The 13,909-nt window shown below is 39.4% G+C and overlaps 1 protein-coding gene across 1 annotated transcript in view; it reads left to right on the top strand.

The window, feature by feature from the left end:
* STK17A (serine/threonine kinase 17a) overlaps window positions 1-13,561 on the top strand; it is a 58,548-nt gene extending 44,987 nt beyond the window's left edge. The window contains 2 exon segments of the mRNA XM_019630833.1: window positions 12,702-12,781; window positions 13,381-13,561. Of these exon segments, the coding sequence (XP_019486378.1) occupies window positions 12,702-12,781; window positions 13,381-13,561 (261 nt within the window).
* Window positions 13,562-13,909: the final 348 nt, after the last annotated feature.

Genomic DNA, 13,909 nt, shown 5'->3' with positions numbered 1-13,909 from the left:
GCATTAGGAAGGTTGAGAACCGCTGATCTAGAGGATGTAAAGGGATTGTATAGAAACAATACTGTAAATCAATCACTAAAGGCCAATTTTGGGGGATCATAGAAGGTTGTGGGAGTCCAGGCTATAATGCACCCATGGGCTCTATAACAGCATTTACAGCTCTGAGATCTGTGAGCATTCGCCACTTTCCTGATTTTTTTCTTGATGACAAATACTGGAGCGTTCAAGGGAATAGTAGAAGGTTCTATATGATCTTGTTCTAATTGAAGCTACTAATTCTGTTAAGTCCTCTAATTTTTCCTGAGAAAGGGGCCACTGCTGGATCCAGAGATGTTTGTTGTTAGTCCATTTAAGAGGGACAGGAGCTTGTAGCTCTGCAACAGTGGCCCCTATTAAAAAGGCTTCTGATAGTCTGACTTATAAACTAGTCCTCTTCCCTGCAGAAGCAAGGGCTGAATAGGTTGAGTAATTCCCTGATTAAATTTCCCTAACCCTTTTCCTGGCTGAAATCCCATTTTACTCATTATTTTTTGATATTGTGGGCTAGACTGTCCAGGGGGAATCCAAATTTCTGCTTCCCATTGTGTAAGTAAATCTCAACCCCATAAATTGATTGGAATGTCAGCAATCTAGGGCTGCAAAAATCCTTGTTGACCTTCTGGTGGCCCAATGCAAGGAAGAATGCAAACACTTTGGCATAAGCCTGAGGCTCTGCCTACTCCAACAATGTTAATGTCAGGCTCCAGTACCTTCCAGCCTTTTGGCCATTCTTGAGAACTGATTATAGAAACATCAGCTCCAGTGTTTAAAAGGCCTTTAAATTTTTTGCCTTGGATTTCAATTTGACAAACAGGATGAATTCCTGAGATTTTTTCTGCCAGAAAAATACCTGCCTGTCCTGTATTTCCAAAACGTTAAGTTACCCTTTTCTGTGTCCCCTTTTTTCCTGGGAGAATATATGGGAACAGGAGTAATTGTGTTACCCATTCTCTTTTTTAGCTGACCAGGGAACTGAGGAAGACGTTAAAATTTGAATCTCCCCTTTATAATTAGAATCAATTATAACTGTATGAACAGTGATTCCCTTGGAAGTTTAGCTAGAGCGACCAAGGAGAAGTCCAACAGTATCTGGGGGAATGGGCCCAAAAATTCCTGTAGCTACACGGAGAGGGGACTCTCCAGGAAGTAATAAAATATCTTGTGCCATACAAATGTCTACTGCAGCACATCCCTCAGTAGCAGGGCTTAATTGTTGTACTGAAAGTCTGGGGGAGGCACAGCTTGGTAATTCTGAGGAACGGCCGGTGTCACATATGCTCCAATTGTTGTCGAGGCCTGGGGCTGGCCCCTTTTCCTGTTTCCCTGAAGGAGAGTTTCATCCTTATGAAAAACTGATCTACAATCAGATGCCCAGTGACTTCCTTTTCGACACCTAGGAAATCCAGGTGGTTTAGATCCCGCTGGAGCAGAAGTATTAGGTGGCCGGGAGCTATTTCTGTTTTTCTTTCAGCACTCCCTTCAAGTATGACCAGCCTTTCCACAATTATAGCAAGTGCTGGGGAATTTATTCTTTCCCACTGTTAACCCTGTAATAGCCTGAGCAAGCATGGTCACTTTAAACTATTCTGTTTCTAACCCTTGACATAAACGAAGATATCCCATGGCATCTGTTTTCCCTTTTTGAGCTCCTATTGCCTTTTTACAACCTTCATTAGCATTAGAAGCCATAATTTGTAAACTTATCTCAGTCGCTTGTGAATTAGTGACCTGTTTATTTACAGCATCCTGCAAGTGGGCAATAAATTCAGAGTAAGGTCCCTGAGGACCTTGTAAAACTTTCTGAAAAGAGGATGGAACTTTACTTTTCATTTCTATTTTTTCCCATGCCATCAAACAAATTCGTGTGAGCTCAACTACAGCTTGATCTTCCATTTTAAATTGATGTTGAGTTTCTGTCCAATCACCATCTCCTAATAACTAATCTTTACTTATATCAATATTATGAATCTGATTATGTCTGCCCTGAATTTCTGAACCATCAATCCACCATGTTTTGAATTGTAAAAATTGGGAAGAAGACAGACACATTATGGCCAGGGCGTTCCAATCTACTGGAATTAATCAATTGCCATCTGCTATTCTTTAAGAAGTCCCACTGTTTATGGAGAAGTAGGTCCATACTGAATCACAGCCTGTTTGAGCTCCTTAAGCAATTTGAAAGGAAAGGGCTCATATCTAACTTCCTGGACTCCTTCATGGATCTGCATCAGGGGTGATAAGCTTCTGAACAACAACAGGGAAAGTTAAAGCATCCAAATCTCCTTCTAATCTAGCCTGTCATATGCTTCGTTCTACTGCAGATAGTGGTATGTGAGGGCCTCTGTCAGGTGGGGGAGGTGCTCGGGCAGCAGAAAGAAAAGGATTATTGCATTTGAGCAGTTTTCTGAGAGGTTTCTCATTCTGTGCTGTAAATAAAAGTGGCTGCAGAGGCAGACACTGAGGTAAAGGAGTGGTGGGTGAATTGTAGTTTTCCAAACAGTCTCCCAAAGGTGGATGTAATGATTTTGGAACAACTGTGGGTGCCTCTAAAAATTCTTTCTCCCTTTCCTCTGGAGTTTCTTCTTGGTCTTGTCTTCCTCAGAACTTCCTTTGTGATTTTCACAACCCTGATCATTATCTTCCCCTTCATCTTCTGTGTCAGTTTGCAATGGTTCTAAAACTGATCAAACTAACCTACGAGTATTCCAAATTGTGGCTGGCAGTGAGACTCCCTGACGCTATACCTCACTAAGGTATACTGTATCCCATGGCTCTAAGTCCAACATCCCTAAGTTAGGAAACCAGGAACAATGAGTCTCTATGACCTTTAAAGTTTCCTCCAATTTCTTTTCTGAGGCTTTAGCCCCTCCTTTCTTGATAAGCTGTTTCAGTAGGCAGATATAAGGTCTATATTGACTATTAACATTTCCCATGTTAGTAAAAAGAGAGAAAGGAAAAAATTTCACCCAAAGTTCACTCAGATGCCCGTCTGGCCACGTCCCTCACGGGACTTTAAGGTCCATCTTGGCTATGGTGCACCTGTATAAACCCCAGGTCTGGTTAGCATTATTGCCAAGTCACCGTTTTGCCTTATGATGTAACCACGAAACCGCAGATTAGGGCTCAAACAAGCTCCGTAGCCAAAGCCGTGGAACTATAATCAATCACTCACACTTTCACACTCTTTCACATGAAAGTTTAGTTAATTCCTCAGTTACTCTGTTTAAATCTTCCGAGATCTTCTCTTCCTCCTTATCTGGCAGTTTGCCACGGCACCTCCTGGGCCCTGTCATCATTGAACCTTTTTTCCTTACACTCTGAGCCTTCCTTCCCTGTTTGAGCCCCCACGATCAGGTGCCAGATGCCACGTCCCACGCAGCATGGGCAGTGGGGAGTCAAAGGGGCAGAGAAGGGTTAAAGAAACACAAGAGACAAAGATAGAGTTAAGGCGAGGCCAGAGGACTGCAGTTCTCTCTCTCTCTGGAAGTGAGTCCCGAATCGAGCCAACGCATAGCTTTTATTAAGAAACATCAAAGGAGTGAAACTTTTTTATTTTTTCTAAAGTCCATGTGATAAATGCCTTATGGCTAATTACCATCAACCAGCCCCATAGTATCCCAACATATGCTGTGCCTTCATACTCTTACACACACAACCCCCAGGATGGTGCAGCTGTTGCTGCGGCCATGAAGTAAGGGAGATAACTGACATCATTCTGCTAGGTCCCAGCATTCCGGGACACTCTCTTGAAGAAGCTTTTCATATTATTCCACAAGGTCTCAGTTTTTTGAGACACTCCCTCGTGACCTTGTTAGGTCAGGGGTTAGTGTGGTGGGGGCAGTCGAGGATGAAGCTGTAAGGCAACACTCCAGACAGAAAATCAACATGGAAACAGTGTGCTTAAATGACACTTTAGACCAGCTAGATTTAATCTATATTTTTAGAGCATTTCACCCCAAAACAATAGAATACACATTCTTCTCAAGTGCACATTGAACATTTTCTGAGACAGACCACATGCTAGGCCATAAAACAAGTCTCAATAAATTTAAGAAGATTGAAAGCATATCAAGCCTCTTCTCTGACCACAATGCTATGAAACTAGAAATCAATTATAAAAAGAAACCCGAAAAGCACACAAATACATGGATGCTGAATAACATGCTACTAAATAGCGAGTGGGTCCAAAATGAGATCAAGGAAGAAATCAAAAGCTATATCAAGACAAATGAGAATGAAACCACAACAACCCAAAACCCCTGGGATGCAGCAAAAGCAGTTCTAAGAGGAAAGTTCATAGCAATGCAGGCTTATCTAAAGAAACAAGAACAATTTAAAATCAACAGATTATCTTTACAACTAAGGGAACTGGAAAAAGAACAGCAAAACAAGCCCAAAGGGAGTACAAGGAAGGAAATAATAAAGACCAGAGCAGAACTAAATGAAATAGTGACCAAACAAACAATACAAAAGATTAAACCAAGGGCTGGTTTTTTGAAAAAATAAACAAAATTGACAAACCCTTAGCCAAACTCACCAATAAAAAGAGAGAGAAGACCCAAATTAGTAAAATCAGAAATGAAAGAGGAGAAGTGAAAACAGATGCCACAGAAATGCAGGAAATTGTAAGAAAATACTACGAGCAACTATATGCCAACAAATTTGACAATCTGGAAGAAATGGATAAATTTCTAGAAGCATATGATCTACCAAGTCTGAAACAAGAAGAAACAGAAACTCTGAACAGACTGATTACTACCAAAGAAATTGAGTCAGTAATCAACAAGCTTCCAACAAACAAAAGTCCTGGACCAGATGGCTTCACAGATGAATTTTACAAAACATTCAAAAAAGAATTAATACCTATTCTCCTCAAACTATTCCAAAAAAATACAGGAGGAGGGAAGGCTCCCAAGCAATTTTATGAGGCCACTATTACTCTGATCCCAAAATCAGACAAAGATATTACAAAAAAAAATCCTACAGACTGATATCCCTAATGAAAATAGATGCAAAAATCCTCAACAAACTACTAGCGAACCAAATTCAGCATCACATTAAAAAGATCATACACCGTGATCAAGTGGGATTCATTTCTGGTATGCAAGGTTGGTTTAATATCTTCAAATCAATTAACATAATACATCACATTAACGAAATGAAAAATAAAAATTATATGATATCAATAGATGCAAAAAAAGCATTTGACAAAACCCAGCAGTCATTTATGATAAAAATTCTTAGTAAAGTGGGAATAGTGGGATCATATCTCAACATAATAAAGGCCATATATGATAAGCCCACAGCAAACATCATACTCAATAGAGAAAGGCTAAAAGCTTTCCCCTTAAGATCAGGAAAAAGACAATGCTGCCCACTTTCACCACTTCTGTTCAACATAGTTCTGGAAGTTCAGGCCACAGCAATCAGACAAGAACATGAGATAAAACACATCCAAATTGGAAAAGAGGAAGTAAAATTGTCATTATATGCAGATGACATGATACTATATAGAAAGAACCCAAAAGACTCCACCAAAAAACTGTTAGAACTAATAAATGAATTTAGTATGTTAGCAGAATACATATTAATATTGAGAAATCAGTTACATTTGTATACACTAATAATAAACCATCAGAAGAAGATATCAGAAAAGCAATCCCTTATACAGTAGCTTTAAAAAACAATAAAATACCTAGGAATAAATTTAACCAAAGAAGTAAAAGACCTGTACTCAGAAAATTATAAGACACTGAAGAGGGAAATCACAGAAGATACAAATAAATGGAAATACATACCATGTTCATAGATAGGAAGAATTAATATAGTTAAAGTGTCAGTACTACCTAAGGCAATATATAGATTCAATGTAATTCTTATCAAACTACCCAGGACACTTTTCTCAGAAATAGAACATATAATCCTAAAATTTATATAAAACCATAAAAGACCCTGAACAGCCACAGCAATCTTGAGAAATAAGAACAAAGTGGGAGGTATCATGCTACCTGACATCAAATCATACTACAAGGCTGAAGTAATCAAAACAGTATGGTACAGGCATAAAAACACACACATAGACCAATGGAACAGAATAGACAGCCCAGAAATAAACCCATCCATATGTAGTCATTTAATCTATGACAATGGAAGCAAGAATTTACCCTGCAGTAAAGATAGTCTATTTAACAAATGGTGCTGGGAAAATTGGACTGATATGTGCTAAAAAATGAAAATGGACCACCTACTTACACCATGTATGAGAACACATTAAAAAATGTATTAAAGACCTAACTGTAAAACCTAAACCCATAAAACTCCTAGAAGAAAACATAGGGAGTAAATTTGCAGACATTACCCTCAGTAATATTTTTACTGATATATCTCCTCAGGCAAGGGAAATAAAAGAAAAAATAAACATATGGGATTACATCATACTTAAAAGTTTTTTCTCAGCAAAGGAAATCATCAATAAAACAAAAAGGTAGCCTACTGAATGGGAGAAGATATTTGCCAATGATATATCTGATAAGGGGTTAATATCCAAAATTTATAAAACACTCATTTAACTCAACACCAAAAAAACAAACAACCCAATTAACAAAATGGGCAGAGGAATGAAGAGACATTTCTCTAAAGAGGACATACAAATGGCCAACAGGCATATGAAAAAATATTCAACCTCACTAATCATTAGAGAAATGCAAATAAAAGCCACAATGAGATACCACTTCACCCCGGTCAGAATGCCTATCATCAATAAATCAACAAACAACAAGTGCTGGCGAGGTTGTGGAGAAAAGGGAACCCTGGAACACTGTTGGTGGGGACTGCAGTTTGGTGCAGCCACTATGGAAATCAATATGGAGGTACCTCCAAAATCTGGAAATGGAACTACCGTATGACCCAGCAATTCCACTCTTGGGTAACTATCCAGAGAAAAATTCGAAAAAATATATGCACTCCTATGTTTATTGCAGTTCTATTTACAATGCCAAGACTTGGAAACAACCGAAATGCCCATCGGTAGATTACTGGATTAAGAAACTGTGGTACATTTATACAATGGAGTATTACTTCGCTGTAAAGAAGAATTAAATCGTATCATTTCCAACAATATGGATGGACCTAAAGTCTATTATATTAAGTGAAATAAGTCAGTCAGAGAAAGACAAATACCATATGATCTCACTTATATGTGGAATCTAAAACAGCAAAGTAAACAGATATAGTCTCATAGATATAGAGAAACAACTGATGGTTGCTAGTTGGGAAGAGGGTGGGAATGAGCGAGAAGGGGAAGGGATTAGGTAGCATAAATAGGTAACTACAATATTGCCACAGGGATATGAAAGACTGTTTTGGGAATATAATTAATAATGTTGTAAATATTTTGTAGGGTGTCAGATGGTCACATGTCTTGTTAGGTAGACCACTTCATGGATGGGGTAGAGGCTTGATCACTGCACTGTACACCTGAAGCTGATGCTGTATAATATTGTATGTCAACTATAATTGAATATATATGTAGTCAAGGGACATGGAGTATAGTGTGGGAGTGGAGTAAAGGGAATTGTAATAGATATGTATGATACAGGGGGGAGTGGGGCAGCGGATTGGGGGAGGCATGTTGTTACTTTGAGGGGTAAAATGTATAAATATTGCACTATGTTGTACAGGTGAAAGAATTAAAAAATGTTTATTTCACAATAAAAAAATAAATTACTGAAAAAATTATGGTGTGTCCTCATCTGCCTTATTCACTGGATCTGGCACTGTTTGACTTCTGGCTGTTTTACAAAGTCAAATGATTTAGGATGTCGAGGCAGCCACAACAGCACAATTAAAGACACGCATGAAAGGCGACTTCCAGGACTGATTCAGAAAGTGGTCATAGACAATTAGCAGTTTAGTGGTCACAGAGGGTAAGCAGGGAGGGGGTTGGTAGACGAGGGTAAAGGGGATCAAACATATGGTGATGGAAATAAAACTGTCTCTGGATGGTGAACACACAATCTGATATATAGATGATGTATTACCAAATTGTACACCTGAAATCTACGTAATTTTGCTAGCAATTGTCACCCCAATAAACTTTAATAGAAAGAAAGAAAGAAAGAAAGAAAGAAAGAAAGAAAGAAAGAAAGAAAGAAAGAAAGAAAGAAAGAGAAAAAGAATGAAAGAAAAGAGGAAAGGCAAGAATGATGGGATGACTGTTCAAAGTGAGGGGGAGTATTTTGAGGAAGATTAATGGCAATGTGTCTTTTACTGTAATATTTTTTTTATTTAAGCATTCCCCATTTTTTTTATTATACCTCATATGAAACATCCTTCTAGCTGCAGTATGGGCAGAATAGTTCCTGGCGAACAATTTAGAGGTTGTTGCAATTGAACGAAAATTATGGTAGCTCAAATTAGTGTTTTGTAGTTAAAAGAAGACAAAGTCTAGAAATGCTTAAGTTTACAAATTAAAATCAGGTTATGGTGACACATTAGCTAAATAGAAGAGGAAGGGGGAGAGAGGAATGACAATATTGATTCTTAATGTTTTCACCTATCCTGATGGATGAGAGTAGCGTTCACTGAGACGCTTGGTGTTGGCATAAGAAGAATCTGATTTTGAAGGTAAACATTAGAGTCCAGTTTAAGCATGTTGAATTTGAGGTGCCTTTGAGACATCAAAGAGGTGATATTAGGTAAGCAATTGGTTGAGGGTCTAGAGCAGCGGTTCTCAACCTTCCTAATGCTATGACCCCTTAATACAGTTCCTCATGTTGTGGTGACCCCCAACCATAAAATTATTTTCGTTGCTACTCTATAACTGTAATTTTGCTACTGTTATGAATCATAATGTAAATACCTTTTTGTTTTCCGATGGTCTTAGGCGACCCCTGTGAAAGGGTCGTTCGACCCCCAAAGGGGTCACGACCCACAGGTTGAGAACCTCTGGTCTAGAGCCTTGAGAAGAGCAAGAAATAAAAATTTGTGACTGATAAGGTAGAGGTAAAAATTAAGCCTTGTGGAGGTAGATCATGCAAGGTGAGAGTGTGGAGTGAGAAAAGCCCCAAGATCAAGCTGTGAGAAACCCAATATTTAATGGGCCAGGAAAAGGAAGATGAACTAACAAAGGAGACATGCAACAGCCAGCGAGTTAGGAGGATCTTTGGGGTGTTCTGAAACCGTTTCCAACATGTGGGGTGATTCCCCACACCAACAAATAATTCTCAGACACTAACTGTGTCTAAGAATTCAACTCAATTCTGGCACTGTCTACCCAGAGGTAGCATCAGATTCCACAGGTAAAGGGTTCAGTCTTACAAGACTGCACACACACACACACACACACACACACACACACACACTTTTCAGATGCCAGTCGCAACCCCAGGCTGTTAACTGTGCTTCTGACCAACCTACTAGAGATTAAAGGTTCCAACATTCTCCTCCTAGGACTTTGGACTCCAGTCACAAGTCCAGGTTGTTACATACCTGTCCTTCTGACCAACTAGCTATAAATTGGTGATTCCCAGGACCTCCTCTTAGGGTTCAATTTATTTGCTAGAGCAGCTCAAAGAACTCAGAAACATTTTACTTACTAAATCACCGGTTTATTATAAAAATATATAACTCAGGAACAGCCAGATGGAAGACATGTATAGGGAAGGATGTATGTAGGAAGGAGCATGGAACTTCCATGCCCTTTCCCTACAGCCATTCTCCCAGCACCTCCTTGTGTTCACCAATCCAGAAGCTCCGTGAACCCTGTCCTCTTGGGTTTTTATAGAGGTTTCATTACATATGCACGATTGATTACATTACTGGCCATTGGGATTGATTCAACCTCCAGCTCCTCTCCCCTCCTAGGAAGTTGGGGTGTTGGGACTGAAAGTTCTGACCCTCAAATCACATGGTCGATTTTCCTGGCAACCAGCCCCCATCCTTAGGTGCTTCTAAAAGTCACCTTATTACATAACAAGAGACATTTTTATCACTCTCCACACTTGGGAAATTTTAAGGGTCTCTGATCTGTGAGCCAGGAATTGTGGACAGAGGCCACTATAGGTATAGCCTATTGCTCCTAGGCTACAAGCCTGTACAGCATGGTACTGTACTGAATACTGTAGGCAAGTGTGACAAAGTGGTAAGTATTTGTATATATGAACATCAAATATTATGTTCTGTTCATAACTGTACATGCTATAGTTTCCTACAACTAGTAGGGCAGTAGGTGTGCTTACACAGCCTCAGCACAAACACATGAGAAATGTGTTGCACTAACACACTGGCTAAGGCATTCCTAGGTGATAGGAGTTTTTCAGCAACATTATCATCTTTTGGAACCACCGTTGTATATGTGGTATATCTTTGACCAAGATGACATTTTGCAGCACAAGACTTTATGGAAATATATGCATATTTGGTCATCTGAATAACCAAATATATATATATATATTACAAATCACAATATCACAGAGAAAAACCAGGACAGTGTTTTGTCCTGGAATCCAAGAGAAAATGGGTTTGTAAACAAGGAAGGAGTTACAACAATGTCAGCACTGCTAAGATGATGGTCCAGAGCACTGAAAAAATAGCACTGGAATTGAGTGACCTGTTGCAGTGGAATTAGAAGACAGAAGTTGGATGGAGTAGTTTAATATTAGTGGAAGGAAAAGCATTGTGAACATTCATTATAAGCCTCTGGAGAACCACAGTGTGATGGGGGAGACAGAAAAATGCAGTTAACAAAACAATGGTATAAGTTTGCCATCTATAAGATGCTGTGAAGTAGAGAGGGGTCATGCATCAAACCCTCCCTGGAAGGAGGGAGAAAAAGTCAGAGAAGACTTTACGGAATCTGTACCATGCAAGGAGTGAATGACAAAAGTACATTTTGTCAGGGAAAGAAGGCAAGAAGGCTTCCTGAGCAAAGGCGATCCATATGCAGAGGCATGAGATGTGGGAGTGTATGTATTGTTTAGGGAATATATCCTGTTTAATTTGGAACACAGATTGCCTGCCAAAAAATGATAGGGGTGAGGAAGCAAGGGTCATATCGTAAAACATTTCTGGGTGCTGTAGTGAGGTATGTATACTTTATTTGTACAAATACATCTCGGTTTATCTTTAGAAATACTCTTAATGGCAGAAGACAGTAAGTGCACTCTTTCTGAATCAACATAAACTTTTCTTTCAAATCTTATTTATTTTATTTTAAAAATTCTGGTGAATTTTACATTCTAGTCCATAATATATCTGCTTTACTTTTTATGTAAAACTGTCATAGGTTATTTTTAATTAGGTAAAAATGACTCCAGGAATATGAACCTTATTGATTCAGTGACTTTAGCTAGCTCTTGCCCATCACCATGCCCCACCCCACCCGTCTTGAGAGTGTATCTGTTGGTGATGATTAGCAACCATACAACCAAAGGGAGAGTATCATCATCATATTTCCATTATGGGAAGATAATTGTGCAATGAAGAATATGTTGGAAGGTGGAGAACACTAGAGACAAGAGGGTAGTGGTCCGGTTAAGAAATAATGAAAGCCCAAACTGTAAGCAGTGGGGATACTGAGATTTAGGAAATAAATAGAATTGGTATGACTGGTGGCTTCACTAGATGTGAAAAATAGTTGAAAATGAAGGAGACAGAGTAATTCAGGTTGATTCCCCAGTGTTCGGCTTGGATGTTGAGACTGGGAATAGAGAAGAGTAGAATGGGTTTGGTAGGGTTGGGGGGGGAACCTCTCTTCAAGGGGTTTACTGAATTGAAGGCTTTGCCATGCAATGGGGAGTTCAAGGTGTTGTACATTTCAGCTGAACAAAAAGATCTGATTTTAATTGGATATGAGTCTGGAGAGAGCTTGGGTCAGAAACCATCAGCATGTAAGGAGCAGCTGAAGCTTCAACAGCAGATGAAATTGCTCAAAAGTAGAATGCAGAATGTTCGGTAAAGAGGGACAGCCAGCAAGAGATCTTGGGCAACACCAATATTTAAAAGGAAGGCAGAAGGAAGAAATTCTGATAAAATGGTAAAAGATCTATAGAGGGTGAAATAAATCCAAGGGGGAATATAAGGATGCAAATTATACAGTAGTCACTGCATGCAAAACACTGTCTGAAAGCCATCCATTGGATTTGGTGAGTCTTTGATTATTAAAGATTTTGGTGAGATTTTAGTGACCTTAGTGAGAGCAGTTGGAGTAGAGGGGGCAAAATCCAGATTCTGCTGGATTGAGAAGTGATAGTAAGCATACATAACCATGCTTTCAAGGAGCTGAGCTTTAAGGAAATAGCAGGGTCATGGGGAATATTTTTTATAAGTGGTTTGACTTTGTTTTTAAGATAAGGGTAGGTGCATATTTGTGTGCTGAGGAAGAGTCAGTATTACGGAAGAGATTGTATAGGCCTGCTGCCTTAGACATGGTATACTGTTAAAATATTGGATTGTCGGAAAAGTCATGACGCATTTTTACAATGAAAAACATAGAAAAATATGTCATGACTTTTCTGACAACCCAATATTTGTTTAATAAATAACAATGTACTATTAAATCCCCTAATCTCAATTTTACATGTGAAATGTATGTGTTTCATGGGCTACATGCTCTTTGTACGCAATCATGTTTTTATTAACTTGGAGGGGTGTAATTTTTTTAGCCTCAGAATATTCTGCTGAATAATGAATCTCCACTGGGTGACATTAAAATAGTTGATTTTGGTCTTTCAAGAATAATGAAGTTTGAGCTCTGAGCAACAGCAGTTCAATTCCTGGCCCAAGCTGAGCAGCTGCTGAGCTGCCAACAGGTGGCAGGATGGCTCAGCTTAAAAAAATAAAATAAAATAAAAACATTTAAAAAAAAATGGGCCGGCCGAGTGGTGCGTTGGTTAAGAGCTGGCTTGGGATGCCGGCTCTGAGCAGCAGGGCTCCGGTGCGGATCCCACATGAGGGCCAGGGACACTGCCCTCTACAGTTAAAATGGTGAACAACAGCTTGACCTGGAGCTGGGCTGCCATGAGTCGCTGGCAACGGCGTAAGCTGCAGTGAAGTTGCAGTGGGCTGCCATAAGCTACCGTGTGTGGCTGGCAGCCAGCATGAGTGGCCAGCAGCTGACGTGAGCTGCCAAGAGCCATTGTGAGCGGCCGTCCTGAGGCCAGCGACTGATCTGCCTCACCCGGGAAGAGAGCAATGATGATACCAACATGGGCCAGTGAAGCAACATCCTCCACAACCTAGACTGAAGAACAAAAGGACAGCAAATTGACTGTTCCCCTTCCCCCAATTCCCCAGCGCTGTTCCCCTCCCCCAATTCCCCAAGAAAATCTTTAAAAAAAAAAGAATAATGAAGGATAGTGAAGAACTTCAAGAAATTATGGGTACACCTGAATACATGGGTAAGTATTCAGAAGAGTGGGATGCATGCTTAATAATGGGGCCAACCATCTGCTATGTTGAAATTCTACCATCAGAGATTCCTTCCTTTGTATTAAATGAAAAAATGGAAAACTTTAAAGAATAAAGTACCAAATTGGCAATCCCTTTCCTGGAAGGCTTAGAGAATTTGAAGGGATTGTTTCTAAAAGGAATAGGAAAAATTTTTCTTAAAGTGTAAAATATCAGATTATCTGAAGGTGAGAGGATATTTAATAAGTACAGTAATACATTGGTTTGTGAGCATAATTTGTTCTGGAAACAAACTGCTTGCATTGCAAGACATCGCTCGTTTGCCAAGTTAAAATGCATTAGAAATGTTTGCTTGCCTCGAGGAACACTCGCAAACCAAGTTACTTGCAATTCAAGGTTTTACTGTAACAACCTTTCTAGAACTTCATGTTTGTAATAAACATTGTTAAAGTAATTGCAAGCC

Source organism: Hipposideros armiger, unplaced genomic scaffold (assembly GCF_001890085.2).
Source record: "Hipposideros armiger isolate ML-2016 unplaced genomic scaffold, ASM189008v1 scaffold_953, whole genome shotgun sequence".
Lineage (NCBI taxonomy): Eukaryota > Metazoa > Chordata > Mammalia > Chiroptera > Hipposideridae > Hipposideros > Hipposideros armiger.
This window is presented reverse-complemented; position numbering and strand designations above follow the sequence as displayed.